At 41.6% G+C, this 16288-nt stretch overlaps 1 protein-coding gene across 1 annotated transcript in view; it reads right to left on the bottom strand.

The window, feature by feature from the left end:
• Window positions 1–2320: 2320 nt before the first annotated feature.
• The window catches only part of MDH1B (malate dehydrogenase 1B), a 29408-nt gene continuing 15440 nt past the window's right edge, over window positions 2321–16288 (bottom strand). The window contains exons 7-11 of the mRNA XM_060015580.1: window positions 15758–15921; window positions 12345–12484; window positions 11989–12040; window positions 6991–7071; window positions 2321–2438 (exon numbers count right to left, since the gene is read on the bottom strand). Coding sequence (XP_059871563.1) covers window positions 2428–2438; window positions 6991–7071; window positions 11989–12040; window positions 12345–12484; window positions 15758–15921 — 448 coding nt within the window. The 3' untranslated portion in view covers window positions 2321–2427. The remainder of the gene's footprint in view (window positions 2439–6990; window positions 7072–11988; window positions 12041–12344; window positions 12485–15757; window positions 15922–16288) is intronic.

Below are 16288 nucleotides of genomic sequence, written 5' to 3'. Positions count from 1 at the left end.
TAAGCAGGAAGGAAGTAGGTGGAAGTCAAAGTGATTTCTCCTTGCATACCATTCATTCATTCATTCATTCATTCATTCCCTCTTTCTCTCTGCCTTCCACACCCTCTCTCTCTCACACATACACACATCCCCACTGGAAGACGATTCCTCCTTATGTATCACTGCACAAAACTGGGTCACATGCCTGCCCCTAGACCAATCACTGGCAAATGGGACCAGCTAAGATCTATCAAGATTCATGGCCTAGAGTTGGGACCATTGCCCATCCCAACAAAATCAGAGTTCTGTTAGTCAAGAGAATGGGAGCAGGGCTGTAGGGAGGGCAACTAAAAGTGCCTGCTACAGTTACAGGATATGTACACTTAACCTATATTTCAGTGACCAATAAAGTAATTACTTTATTCATATAATGCCTTTCTCTGAGTCATATTCTAAAAGTTCTACTGAATATTCTTCCCTCATGCCTTTATCATGACAGTTTTAATAACATGGAGAAATTATTTTTTAATAATCTCACATTAAAGTTACTCCTAATGGGAAGACCAGACTTGAGATTTCCCAAGTTGGGTCATTACAAATAATAAGCTAGTGTGAGAGCTAGTGCATCAGCTGAAAAATGAACAAACAAACAAAAACAAAATAGTAATTATCTGAAAGATATTATTTTTGAAATGGCACCCTCATTATTTTTCAACAAATAGCAAGCACATATAATTCCATATCTTGTATTAATTTTGGACAAATGTATGGTAGTAGGTATAGTGGTTAAAATCACTTTGTTCTCTTCTCCTATGGGAGTCTATCCTGGACCATCCTAGTCATCCCATAGTGGTTCAAACAAGCGATTGTTCAGATTCATACTGGGAAGTACAGCCTGCTGGGGATGGGGCTGAATATTTCCTACAGTGTCCCTAGAGAGGAGAAACTCTGCCCATGTCTCTCTCTAACCCCTTCCTAGATGTCCAGCTATTGGAGAAGCAGTGATTATCTGATTGGTCAGGGCTTGACACCCACTGGGAAGAGTCTCACTAAAGGGCAGGGCTACTGGATTGAAAGGTGATTGTGTTCATGGTTGTATTCTCTGTTCAGACTTTTCCTCTTGGTTCTGGCTGATAACTGATGGGCATAGCTGACTCCAGGGGAATGGAACCGGAAGCTTTGCTCGACTTTCTTAGTCTGAGTCACACGTTCTAATCGAGTTCAATTTTACCGTGAAGAAGCCCTGTGTGCTGACGGGCAACTGCCACATGCCCCACTGTGTGTTGTAGAGCACCAGGGGATTTCCCCTCCAGTTACTGTTCTTTGTGGTCTCACCCCTTTGGTTGAGAAACCCACAAGAAGGGGCAGAGGAAGTGGTAGGATTAGGGCACAAAACCTCACCTGAAGTCCTTAAGTTTTCTTCATAATAAATGAGGTGCTGACTTCGGAAATAAGCCAAAGTTAGTCATGGTTTTAAAATCATCCATTTTATTATGATGGTATAGAAGCAATGCAGAAGCATCTGAAAGCTCCCTGAATTTTCAGAAAGTAACTTGTACCTGAAACACCATTTAAAACTACAGAGAGGGACTCCCCTGATGGCGCAGTGGTTGAGAATCCACCTGCCAATGCAGGGGACAAGGGTTCAAGCTCTGGTCTGGGAAGATCCCACATGCCACGGAGCAACTAGGCCCGTGAGCCACAACTACTGAGCCTGTGTGTCTGGAGCCTGTGCTCTGCAACAAGAGAGGCCGCGATAGTGAGAGGCCCGCACACCGCGATGAAGTGTGGCCCCCGCTTGCCGCAACTGGAGAAAGCCCTCACACAGAAACGAAGACCCAACACAGCCAAAAATAAATAAATAAAATAAAGAATTATTAAAAAAAAAAAAAAAAAAACTACAGAGAAACACAGGTATCAGCAATTTTTAACATCACTCCTGGTCTTTCAAAAGTTCCTAACTGGCCTTTGTAAACGGTCTTATTAGCTCGAAATATATGAGCAGATGGGTATGACTCCTACTACTTTAATAAAATACTGTAATTTTCTTCTTAAACCATGCAATTATAAGGTAAAATATTACGCTTTTCTTTTAAAATTCCATTTACTCAGGCTACATATGGTGTCAAGAAACAGAAATCTACTCAATATAGACTAAACTAAAAGCAAATCCAAGGAAAAGCAATACACAGCCGGTTCTTATGAAGGCGGTAAACCTGACGGGCTCTGAAGACCTCACAGGCAGAACTTGGTGGCCTTCTCTTGTTCGCTACAATTACCATCACTCAGACACAAACTTACTCATTTTTTCTCAGTTCAGATCTTTTGAGAGAGCAAGAGAAAACTCTGATTGGTTCTCCTTGAGTCAGGTGTATCCATTCTGGCCCAATCAGCTGAGGTCAAGGTGGTAAGGACATCTGAGCAAACATGGCCACCTAGGCCCATGTCTTAGGTATGGCCTGCGGGAGAAACAGGTTCTCTCAGAAGGATGTGTGGGCAAGGATGCAATGACTGACAATTCTTTTTTTCTATTTTATTTTAGTGTAGTTTTAAAAGCAGCAGTTAACACCAAACTATTTAGGGAGAGTGCAATAATAAGCAAACATATAAATGGATACAAGTAACAGAAAATGACTGAACTCTGACTTTTTGTGTGTGTGCTGTCACTGTTATTTAATTGTCTCACATAATGTTATCCAAGACTGAAGTAAACCTTTCGAATTATTCTTCTCTAAATACAGACATTCATGGGTCTTTCCCTATTTATTACACTACTAAATAATTTTATAGTTGATCTAATTTGATCTGCTACTCTTCCATAGTTTTGTCTTCAGAATCTGTAAAAGGAAGGAAATGAAACGATGTAACTATTTTAAAAATATGTTAGTAACATGTTTTTATTAGCTTTTCTTTGGCTATCCTTTTCCTTCTGTTTACTGGATTCCTGTATTCAATCTGATTCAATAGCTGAGGGAGTGCATGTGTGAGAAGGATCCTATGAGGGGAATCAAACCACATGATCATCATTAGACAGTTTCATATCAAAACGAAATTCTGGCCGCTTTCCTGACCTTAATCTATGTCTATGTGCCATCTCTCTTGGCTCCTTTGCTTCTCATTTTGAAATTTTTTAGCAGCTATATTGTCAGTTCCGTTTCCTCTTTTGGCCCTACTTTTCCTCCGTGCACCAATTCTAATTCCCCATAGCTAACCCCACGCCAAAGCCCGTCACACTGCACATTTTCAGACTGGAAGGTGCAATGGATCTATTAATCTTATTGGATATTTAAATGAAAGTGTGGAGCCATGGGTGAATATCCTGACTGGTCAACCACAAAGAAACCTACATCTGCCTTGTTTGCATAAAATATCATGACAACTCAATTACGATCTTTGAAAATCTGGACCTGCAGATATATTTGTGTCCATTTCCTCACTTACTCATTCTGAGGGGAGGATTCGGTTGTCACTGTCAAATTTAAAGTAAGAAGCTAAGCTCTAGAGAATCAGCAAACATGGCTGAATTTCTGGGGATGTGGGAACACGGAGGGTTTGAGAAGAATCATATCACAGGGACACTTGACCTCTTCTACCCAGTTCCATTTATAAAAGGAAAGTCCACCTTTTTTTTTTTTTTTTTTGCGGCACGCAGGCCTCTCACTGCTGTGGCCTCTCCCGTCGCGGAGCACAGGCTCTGGATGCGCAGGCTCAGTGGCCATGGCTCACGGGCCCAGGCGCTCCACGGCATGTGGGATCTTCCCGGACCGGGGCACGAACCAATGTCCCCTGCATCGGCAGGCGGAGTCTCAACCACTGTGCCACCAGGGAAGCCCGAAAGACCACCTTTTAACATTAATGTTTGTCTACCAGCTACCATGTGTGTGTTCTTGACTTTGTGACTTTTCAGAGCTGGTTTGAGGAATCAGATCTAAAAAATCTACTGCAGTATATAGAGAATTAAAAGAACTGAGTTTTTTTAGTATTTAAAGGACATTGAGTTTTGCAGTTATTTTCATTTTTTCCTTTTTCCTTCCACTCCAAGTTTCTCTGAATGCCTTGTCCTCTTTGAAAGTTGCAAGATGCCAGATCACTTCTATATGGCATCATGGATAAGCCACTGTCAGGGGCAAACGGGTGTCTAGCCAAACGGCTCAGTGTAGCATCTTTCTACCAACTTCCCTGTGAAACCTTGGTCCCCACAAGATAAATCACTGGCAATGTTTCAGTGTTTGCCAGCTCCCTCCTGTACACAGAGTTTTAAGTAAAGAAGTAGTAAAGATGGAAACAGACTAGATTATTATTATCTTCTAGATATACAGGTCGTATAGGCAGATTTAGAAAATATATAAGCCTATATACAAATACATACAAGATACATATATGTATGCATGTATAAAAATTCCCAGGTTTTCCCTGTTAAAGAGAATTCTATCTTGGACTTGTCAGGGTCTTCCTTTCACCCACATTCTGAGGAGGATCCTGATTTGCCGTGTCAGCTATTTTGAGCTTTGTAATGAAGGACTGAGAAGAAAAGGTGAGAAGGATGAGACATAGAGGCTGGAGCTGAACTTATTGGGGAGAGTTTGAGGTGAGTATGACATGGAAGCAATTTCAGCATTAAAAAAAAATTTGCTTCCATCTTTTATCCCTCCTTCAAAGTGTTTATGAATAAAAGAAACAGAGTTATTTCAAAGTTACTTCGGTTGCTGGACTGTGTTCTCTGACCACAGGGTGGTTCTCTAAGACTGGACAATGTGTGTCACGACCATTAGCACCACGCAGATTGCTCATCACTTGACAGACATACCATCTGACAAAATTAGATCTTTTTCATCATCTGGCATTAGACCAGAAAACAAAGCTTTATATTCTGAAATTAATATTAGATAAAACATGGTGGTTTAGAATATAACAGCCCATGAGATGTTCTTTGTGAGTGCTTTTCAAACTTTGTTGACCAAAACCCAGTGTAAAAAAAAAATACATTTTACATTCCAGTCCAGTACCTTCACTTGTGTGCATATAATGAAACAAAAAGTTAAATGAACGAAATACTCACCCTTTTCTAATCTATTCTTATCCTTCTCTTATCTTTTCTAATACTTATCTTTTTCTTTCTATCCTATTCTCATTCATTGGAAAAAAAAATCTGTTCTCCTTACTTACCCTTTTAGCATCAATTTTATTCTCGTTCAAGGAAAAACGCCAGTTATTAAATCCATTTCATGACCCACTAAATTTTTTTCACAACTCACCGAACCCACAATATGGAAAGCACTGTATCTCGTTATATTTGATTCCAATGCTCATTGAATAAACAGCCCTCACAACAACCTGAAATCAACCCCATTTTCTTCACTTAATTACCACTAAATTTCTTTAAGATTATGAATTAGTTAAGCCTAAGAGCCTTAAAATTTGAATGACCAACTTAAATCGCTCAGTTGCAAAGACTTGGGAATACATACTCGACAATCTGGCTTTTCTTCCTCCATCCTGGGAAGCTGCCGGTCATCCCCTTCATGAGAGACCGTAGAGCTTTTTCTCAGTTCTCTCACGGGGGCCATAGTGCCCTCCCTCCTTCCCATGAGCGTTGCTTATCACCAGCTGGGCCGACTAGAATAATGGTGCTGCCATCCGGGTACCCAGATACACTGTCTGACTGGGCCTCTTAACGATATGTATTCTGGCTGGAACTGAATTCACCACGCTCTTCTGGACGGTGACTTGGGCTGCTTGAGCATCTTCCGGAGGGTCAGTGATGAAGCTAGGTTAGTTCTCTAAGCGAGCCCCCGTCGATTTCATGTTCTGTCCAGCCACCAGCTATGTTGCTGAGCCCTCCAACAACTATTCAGCCAAACAACGGATGGCCTCTACCTACCTTTTCCAGCTTTCTTCATCCTTTTTGGATCCCCTACTCTAGCCCAGCTGCCCTACTTATCATCTTCTGAATATAACTTGATGCTGCCTCTGGTTCACACTTCTGGCCATGGCTTGATCCCCTGAAATGCCTGCTTTGCCCCTGTTTTTCCTTCTGGTGGGACACCTTTCACAACCTCTTCCCTACCTGCCCCTCTTGCACACCTCCTCTTCACCAAATTACATGAGTAATTCCTACTCCTCCTAGACTCAGCTTCCATTTCATCTCTTCCCGAAAGCCTTTCCTAACACTCTCTATGTCAGGAGACCCCCTATGTGGTCCCACTATACCCTCTATCATAACACTTACCTCTCCATAAGGTAGTTTTCGCTTTGCTTTGCAGTCACCCACGCTAGACGGTGAGCACTTTGAGGGCAAGGACAACGTTCAATGTATGTTTATGTCCCTAGCACCTCTCACAGTTTCTTCTTTCAATGGTGGTAAAAACATATAACATGAAATCTACCTTCTTCACACAATTTTACATCTAGAGTACAGAACTGTTAACCATACGCACATCATTGTACAGCAGATCTCTAGAATTTTTTCATCTTGTGTGACTGAACCAGCACAGCTTCTGAATAAATAAATACATGCTATTGGATTATTTTTAGCCATCTTAAGTCTCAACTAGATTTCTAGATATTATTAAAGTTTTCCCTTCATACATCACAAGGATCTTTTCTTTCCTTGTGAGTTTCTAGATCATATACTTTCTTTCCTTGTGTACTACCTTGCCCTGTTTCATCAAGCTTTTTAATTTATTGTGTGTCTTCACATTTACTTTCTCATATTCTCATGACTCCTTTCCCCCAGATGTGATTGTGTGGCCACAACTCCCTTACTGTGGGCCCCGGTGTCTCTCACAGTGACCAGCATCTAGAAGGTGCTGAGTGAATGTCTGGTACCTTCCTTCAAAGATTTCAATAGATTTTTAACAATGATTTTTCTTTTTTGAATATAGGATGAAGGTGATGAAAGACTTAACTCTCATTTTTTATGGCTAATAAATGATCAAACTCCTTTCTTTGAAGTTTAGTATTAAGCCTTGGATACAAAGGGTACTTTTTTATTTCAAGTGATATACCTACCATCTGAGACTTTCCAATGTTCCCGGTTGTCATTTGTGGTAGGTAAGGTGGTCTTTTCATCTTCTTTGGCTAAGTCGGTTTCTGAAAGTCAGGAAATTAAATTAATTGAAAAGATTAAACAAACCTCATACATGAATCATCTCATTGATATGGTAATAAGCAGAGATCTCCAAACTCTACAAAGTTCTGATTATTTTCAACGCTCTGAGCTTGGAATCTCTGGAACAGTGTTTTGGGCGAGGTCCAATGGTGACAGAGTTAAGATCAATGAATGAATATATATATATATATATATATATATATATATATATATATATATATATATATATACCTTGACTTTTGTTAATAAAACACAGCATAAAATCAGGTCATTTTCTTTCACAAAACCATGTACAGTGCAAGTGTTATGGGAAATTTAGGACTACCTACCAGTCAATGGAGTCAAATTTAGAGTGACTGCCTTACAGCTCATTATCATAAGAGGAGTTTGCAACTCTAGTCTGCTAGGCAGGAGGAGAGGGCCTTAAATTCTGAGAATAATTCAAGGTAAAACCAACTGGTCATTGGACTTCTGTGCCCACCCGCTCCACCTCCATGCTGCCTTGGGGCTTTGTTTGGTTTGGCCCACGCCTGGTGACTTGACCACCAGCCACAACCGGCTCTCAATTCCCAAACCCCACCCTCTGCCCTTCCTCCCAGTGCTGGTGCTGTGACCTCACTAAAGCCTCTTGGGTCTGAGCAAGGGCAGTCCTCTGTCCCCTGCCAGCTTCTTTTCAGTGAATCCATTCTGAGAGGCAGCAACTGCTTTTATTGGTTGTCATCCGCGCCATACTGATGGTTAAATATTTTCAACATCACCCCTGCCTGGGGCTTTTAAATTTTATTTCTACTTATTACGTCCTTCCTTGTCCAGTGGAGACCCCTGTAGTCCATCGCTTCATCGGCTTCCTTGCAATTGTCCTCATCTTCACTGCCTCACCTGCTTCCTTCCCAAGTGCTAAGTAAAGTAACAAAACTGTACTCATTTTCCATTCCCATATTCAAAGCCAATGAGCAAATCACCTCAGCACTCATTTAGGGCACCAGTAAAACAAGGACACAAAAAAATATGAGAACAATAAAAACTTTGGGAAAAAAATTTGATATTCCAAATGAAGTCATCATGGAAATACTCAGAATTTTGTTGGAATACTGTACAGTGTTAGTTTTATTCTAATTGCATTTATTCTAATTGCAGGGGTGGCAGTACTCTAATATTTCAGGGCTTACTACAGGTCATACATCTAGATTTCCTCTCCTGCATCCAGGCAGCCGAGCACCTTTGCAGGGAATCACGCAACTGTACATCGGAGTTACTACAAATTTCACGGTCTCTAAATTTCACTGAGCCTTCAGCTCTGGAAAAAAAAATCTGGCTTTTTCCATTTTTCTTCTTTCCTTTCCTCTTAACAAATTATTTCAAATCTTCACCTCTTCCCTTATAACCCTAGCCCTTCCCCTAGATTTTAATCTTTGGGACCTGGCCTTGCTGCCCATTTTGTTCTGAATCCCCCCATCCGACATAATTCCCTGCATCCCATCCATCACCTCTTCCCTTCTCTTAGGTCTCAGCAGCAGAGACGCTTCCTGTGTGAAGCTGACCCTGTGCTCTGAAGCTTGTTTTCTACTGCTGTCTTGATGATCTTTCTCTTCCCGCCCCTCCATCTTCACCCTCTCACTCTCCAATGGTAGTTAAACGTTAACACCCATCCATCCAGATATCTATCTCTCCACTTATTTATATTTTTGAATGTGTCAAACATGCACCTGGAATGAAATTCAAAAGCCACGAGAGACCATGCAGTGAAGCAGTCTTCCTTCCTCAGCCACTCAGGCCCTTCCCCACAGGATCACCATGGTAATCAGCTTCTTCTAAAAAACTACCACCTAGTTGCTGATGACTGCGTAGCCTCATCTCCAGCCCAAATCTCTCTGCTGGCTTCCAGAGATATGTGTCCCTCACCCACTGGACATAAATTCCTCTTGAAAATCTGCTCCTTCTATACTCCTTACCTTGCCCACAGCTTCCCAATCATTTTCATGACTTAGCACACACAGCAAATGTCAAGGACAATAGAGGTAACCAGCCTGGAGACTCCAGCTGCCCCATACTCAGTCTGTGGAGCTAAGGGGACCATTAGCTCCACACCCCCAACCCATTTGTGGCTGATGGTTTGGGAACTGCTGTCTTAGGGCATGACACCACCATATGTCGAGATGCCAAAAACATTGGGACATACTTGACCCTCCGGAGCTCTCTCTTAGCCTCTATCTCAGATTGGTCAAGTTCTGTCAACTTTCTATCTTCAAATCTAGCCCCTTCTCTACATCTTCATGGCCACTTCTTGGTTAGGGCCCTCATCATTTCTCTACCTGCAAAAAGATTGGTCTTACTACTTTTGGTCTCTCCCATCCAATTCATTCTTCTCATTAAGAACAGAATGATCATTTCAAAATTTGAACTTGCTCCTGTCCCTCCCCTGCCTAAAATCCTTCACTGGTTTTAACAAGATAAGTAACCTCTCCACCTCCTGACATTTCTCACTTCAAATTTTATTTTCCAGATAAAATGAATTGGCGGTTCACAGAAAGTTCTGCCTTATGTCTTTACCTTTGTACACCTTGTTGCTCCCTCTGAATGAGCCAACCCTCCCATTTATCCCCACCTTAGCTAATGTCTCCTTTCCTCTCATGACTTGATTTAGATGTCACCTCCTTCAGAAAGCCCTTCTATTGTGTGCAAATCCTGATGGGAGCCCTTCTCCCTGTTCTCAGCACCCAGCATGTTCCTCAGGCCCGCAGCACTAAGCACCCCAGCTCCACAGGGAGCTGGGGTCCTCCCCTCCCACTCTGGTCTCACGTCTGCCTTCCTCATTCCACAAAATTGCTCTAATCAAAGTCACAAATGACCTCTGTGTCCTACATCCATTGGGTACTTTTCAGGCCTCATTTTATTTGACCTCCTCGTAGCATCTGACAGTGTAGACCAGCCCTCATTCCTGAAACACTCTCCGCCTTTAGGTCTTCCATGGTGTCAGATTTCAGGGGCTGTCCTGACTGATCACCCCTTTTTCACAGTCCTCTGTCAGCTGTTCCTGTTCTACTTAACCATTAAAGGCTAAGTTCCTCCAGGTACCCCTGCTCTCTCCAATCTCCATCATGCTCATGGCCTCATTCCTATTTATAGGCAATAACTCCCAATTTGACTAACTGCAGTCCGGATCTTGCTGAGCTCCAGAAAGTATGCAGTTCTCTATGTAATGTATCCATTTGAGATATCCTGTAGGTATTTCAGAATCAAAATGTAAGAAACTAAACTAATCCTTCTTCTACTCTGGCAGTGCACCCGTCCTCTGCCACCCAACAGACACACGCATAGGCAAACACACACACACTCTCTCTCTCTCTCTGTCTTTCTCAGATAATTTCCTCTACTATTATTTCCCATATTGGTAAACCCACCCCATTGCTCAAGCAAATGAAGTCTGAGTCCTCTGACATTCCCCAGAGCCAGTCCGTCATCAAGTCTTTGATAATTCCACCTCCTAAATATCTCTCAAAATTCGACAGCCTCCAGCCTCAGCTGTAATCACCGCTTCCTTGTGTCACTCTGCTACCCTCCTGATACTGGTCTCCCTGCAAACAGTCTAGCCTTGTTCCAATTTATTTTCCAAACTAATCACAACCCGATTGGGTCATTCTCCATCCAGAAGCCTCTGCAACTCTCATCTACCCTTCATGTCTCTCTCAGCTTCATCTCATTAGGCTTTGGCCACACAAACTATTTTTGGTGGTTTTTCAAACAAGGTGACATGATTTCCTGCCTCAAGGTCTTTGCTCATATCCCCAGGTATAAGTTCTCATAGCACAGCACCCTGTACTTCTCGTGCCTAAGACTCACCACAGCTGCAGACATTTGTGTAAATTACAATCCCCTGATGGACTGTAGGTTTCAAAAGGCAAGAACAGGTCTATCTTCACCACCCCCGTATTTCTAGCTCTTAGCACTGGCTTACAGTTGACACTCCATAAACACCGGTACATGGAAGGGATGTTGGGCTCTCAAAAGGCATTTGAGTGCCTTTCTGTAAGTGAATTAATTTATTTATGTTTGTATTTTCATATTTCAGATGAGATTTTCTTTAAGACAAAAGAAAGAAAGATGAGACCACTTCCTTGTAAGTTTACAATTAGAGAAAATACCAATAGGAAAAACAAGCTTATTGAAATTTATTTTTTTAAAGTTACCTAAAAGTAACTGTAGTGTTGTGGGTTGTATTGTGTCCCCCCCAAAAATGTTGAAGTCCTGCTCCCTGGTCTCAGTAAATGTGACCTTACTTGAAATTAGTTTTAGCAGATATAATCAAGTTAGGATGGGGTCAGACTGGATTAAGGTGGGCCCCAATGCAATTACTGGTGTTCTTGTAAAGAGAGAGAGATTTGGCAACATAGACACACCCAGAGGGAAGACAGACTTGTGAGGACCGTGGCTGAGACTGGAATGAAGCAGCTACAAGGCAAGAATGCCAATCACTGCCACCAGAAGCTAGAAGAGGCACGGAAGGGATTCTTCCCTAGAGCCTTCAGAGGGAACACGGCCTTGCTGACACATTGATTTAGGTCTTCTGGTCTCCAGGACTAGGAGACAATAAATTTCTGTTGTTTTAACCCACCAGTTTGTGGTAATTTGTTATGGCAGCCCTAGGAAACTAATACATATGGTATACATAAACTTTATAAGGCAATAGTGTCTTTAGGATGTGATTTCTTTAGCATTCTTTTAAGAAACTTTATTTCAAAGGACACACTAAACCTGGTAGTTTATTTTGTCAATAAGTTACCTTAAAAGTGATGAAATATGAATTATACTTATTTATATTAAATAGTGATTCCATTTTAACATATATTTTAAGACTCTTTTAATAGCAGCCCAGTAAAACATCGTATCTAAAAGATTACCTGATTGATATGGCTGAAAATTTATCAACTCTCCAAGTGCAACAAGTTTCTCCTGTGGAAAAATTTTGTAATCAGAGAATTAAATGACCACAATTACTAACGATCATTCTTTAAGAGAAAAACACTTTGATTCTTGATGTTTAAGTAACCAACAACTGTTTTTAACATACTAGATATTACATAACCAAATGAGGAGTGTTCTTCTGCTGATTTCTTCAAACCTTTATTGCCTCCTTATTGTTCTTAGGAATAAGAGGCAAATCGAACCCACAGAAAATCAGTGTATGCCTTGATCTAGGGCAATCGGTTTCAGGCTATTATTGAAGTCAGTTCCCTCGGAGCTATTCTGACATTACCTGAATTAGATCACTTGTCATTCTGGTCATTATTTTTTCACTTATTTCAATATCTTCGAGATCTGTAAGAACCACCCAAGTTCCATTCTCAAATTTCACAGGCATAGAAAAGACAATCCCTTCAGGAATACCAAACTGGCCTGCAGGGAGCAAACACAAAGCAAAGCAAAACGAAAGCACTCAGATAAATAAACCTTCCTGGTAACACTGTAGATAAGGACAGACATGGTACCTGCTTTTTAATGATAATGGTGGATTTAATGATAATGGAGGAATTCCTGCAAATTCCTCCCCAGGGAAGATTGAAACACTTACTAGAGAAGTATTTATTGAGCACCTCTCCAAGTTCTGACAACTTGCCCTTCTGTGTTTCTCTCAGAAGGAAGAACCATTGTTCGGTCTTTATCCCTTTTGTCCCTGCTGGGGGACAGATGCCCTGCCTCTGCCTTGGGAACTAATGCAGTCCTTCTCTTCCACCTTGTCTGGATTCCTTTTGTCTGCTTCCTTGGCTTTTCCTTGTTCCCCTAGGTAGCCCCTGAGCCCGCGCATGTGTCCAATCTTGCCTTTGCTCTTCCAGCCTACTGCTGCAGTCACAGAGCCAAGGGGCAGGCAGTGGGAAAGGAAAGTCGGTGATCTCACAGTTCCTAGTTCCCAGTTGAAATGTGCTCCAAATAAAAAAAATGGATAATGCTTATTACTAACTGAGCAACCTTCAGATAAAATGTCTCCCGTTTTTTGTGTCTCAATCAAGTAAGAAAATTATTCTTGCCATTCTAGTCATCAAAAATGTTGTCAGTATGGAGGTTCCTTAAAAAACAAAAAACAGTTACCATATGATCCTGCAATCCCACTCCTGGGCATATAGCTGAAGAAAATTCTAATTTGAAAAGATATATGCACCCCAATATTCACTGTAGCACTATTTACAATAACCAAGACGTGGAAGCAACCTAAATGTCCATCGACAGATGAACGGATAAAGAACGTGTTACTTTTATACAATGGAATATTACTCAGCCATAAAAAAGAATGAAATAATGCCACTTGCAGCAACATAGATGGACCTAGAGATTATCATACTAAGTGAAATAAGACAAATACCATATGATATCACTTATATGTGGAATCTGAAAAAAAAGATACAGATGAACTTATTTATGAAACAGAAATAGACGCACATAGAAAACTCACGGTTACCAAAGGGAAAGGGGGGGCTAAATTAGGAGGACGGGATTAACATATATACTCTAAAATACGTCAAATAAATAACCAACAAGGACCTACTGTATAACACAGGGAACTATACTTAATATTTTTTAATAACCTATTAGGGAAAAGAATCTGAAAAAGAATATGTATATATAACTGAATCACTGAACTGTACACCTGAAACTAACATGACATTGTCAATCAACTATATTTCAATTAAAAAAAAAATGTTGTCACTAGGGCAAAATATTGAGGAGAGTCAAGAAACCAGGATCTAAAAGACTTTTCCGTAGAGGATGTCCCAGGCCCTCTGTTCACTCTCTATTTGAGAGCCAGCCTTATGAGTGAACAACGGATGAGGGTCTACATATGTGTTACCATTTCAGGGACACAATGATCACTTGCTCTTCACCTCACTTGCCCCCAACACTGAACTGCTTATTGATGAATTCCTACAGAGATTAATTCAACTTTTTTTTGGCTGCACCGCGTGGCTTGCAGGATCTTAGTTCCCTGACCAGGAATCGAACAGTAGAAGTGGGGAATACTAACCACTGGACAGCCAGGGAATTCCCTAATTAAACTTTGACAGATAAAGATGAGGTTTTAGGTGTCTATTTCATTAAAAAGGTAACACAGTGATTTGAACTCACACTTGCAGATGTTCGTGCACATTAACTTTAATTGAACGAGACACACTGAGAGTCTACCCATGAAGGAGCAACAAGTAGACCCAGCCAAAGCCCTGCCCTCAGGGTGGGTGAACTTTAATGCAGAGGGCATATGCAACTAACCACCCCATCCATAAAGGCAGGCTGTGATACGCTCTCTGATAGAGGAACAAATGCTATGTGAGTACAGAGGAGAGACAGAGATTAATTCTGACTTGGGGGGCTTAGGGAGATTTCCGTGAGCTGCACCATAGTCACTGAAACAATGGGAAGGATCGTGGTTCCATTAATAACATAAAGGATACAAGAGGTGGATCAGACTGGGGAGCATGACAACAGGTTCAGTTTGGTGTGTGTTGGTTTGAAGTGACAGCATGACATCCAGGTGGCAATGTCTGACAAGGTAGGGCTCAGCAGCAAGGCTGAGATGGGAGTGGATGGGCTTGTTCAGGGAGAATGTAAAGCACAAAGGGAAGACATGCTTTAGGTCTTCAGTGCACAGAGCATCAGCTATTCTCCCTTTCCTATTTTTCAATAAATAGTAGAAGTGCTCTGAATAGCTTTTAGCAGATTAAAATACTAAGGATATAAAAATATATCCACAGTATTTGTGGATGGAGAGCAAGCTTTCCACATTCCGGCTGCTGCCTGGTACTCTGAGATCTGGGTCTTGCTGTGCCCTTTGTATCGTGGGTCTGTGTCTTTGCTCCTACAGCTCCTGTGCCCAGATGTTCTTCCCATACTTGTCTGTCAGGTAAACAACTACTCAAGCTTGCAGGTGAGACTTCCTGAAGGTCACTTCCTTTATGATGCAGGTCCTGATTCTTCCTGCTGCCTGCTGAAAACTGACCTTGCTTTCCCTTCCTCAGTAGGGATACAGTGAGAAAAACTTAACAGAATTATTTCATTTATGTATGTGGCTCTCCTTTACTGTGCTGTGAGCTTCCTGAAAGGCAAAAGCCGGGCCTACTCCCTATGTGTGTTCCCAGTGCATGCACACAAAATACTGTTGCACTGTTGAATGGATAACTGAAGGAATGCAGGCATGAATGAATGATTGTGGAATTGTGAAAAGCCGGAGAGCTCACAGAGCCTTTAAAGAGGTAGGAGCGGGCTTCCCTGGTGGCGCAGTGGTTGAGAATCTGCCTGCTAATGCAGGGGACACGGGTTCGTGCCCCGGTCTGGGAAGATCCCACATGCCGCGGAGCAACTAGGCCCGTGAGCCACAACTACTAAGCCTGCGCGTCTGGAGCCTGTGCTCCGCAACGAGAGAGGCCGCGATGGTGAGAGGCCCACGCACCGCGATGAAGAGTGGCCCCCGTTTGCCACAACTAGAGAAAGCCCTCGCACAGAAACGAAGACCCAACACAGCCAAAAGTAAATAAATAAATAAATAAAATTAAAAAGTAACTGTACCATTTAAAAAAAAAAAAAAAGAGGTAGGAGCCTGTCTAGGTAAGGACACAGAAGTAGGAGCACAAGGCATACATGGAGGTTTTAAAATATCGTAAGATATGAAAAACCCAGATTTACCTTCACTCAGTACCCCTAAAGACACAATCTCCCCAGGGGGTGAGCCATGGTACCAGTATTTCAACGTAGTGGCTATACTGTGTGCAGCTAAGATGCCCCCAAATTGTCTTCCTGTGGCGGTGAACTTTTTAAGACTTTCCACAAATTCTCTGTTTACCCACTCACTGTAAGGAGAGAAAGAAACAATTTTACAATGGAGGAGGGAATAGGAATGAATAAGAATGTTCCCTGGGTCAATGGATCTGAGTACAAGAAATCACCTCCACAAAACAGAAATATGACTTCCTGTGCCCCTTCTTCAAGCTTCTTTAATCCCATAAAGAGTCAACTGAAAAGTAATGAAACAGAGCAGAAAGGAGTCCTAAAGTTTCACACTAAAAACTTGATACCATAAATATGGAACACAGAAAAGTGGCCAAAGGCTGCAAGAACAATTAATTTCATCACAAAGAATTTATTCTCCATAGAGGCTATCTTGGAACCAGTGGTATCCTTCATTTTAAATAAAATAGTATCATGAAATGTTGAATT

The sequence above is a fragment of the Delphinus delphis genome, chromosome 7 (assembly GCF_949987515.2).
Source record: "Delphinus delphis chromosome 7, mDelDel1.2, whole genome shotgun sequence".
In the NCBI taxonomy this organism is placed as follows: Eukaryota; Metazoa; Chordata; class Mammalia; order Artiodactyla; family Delphinidae; genus Delphinus; species Delphinus delphis.
This window is presented reverse-complemented; position numbering and strand designations above follow the sequence as displayed.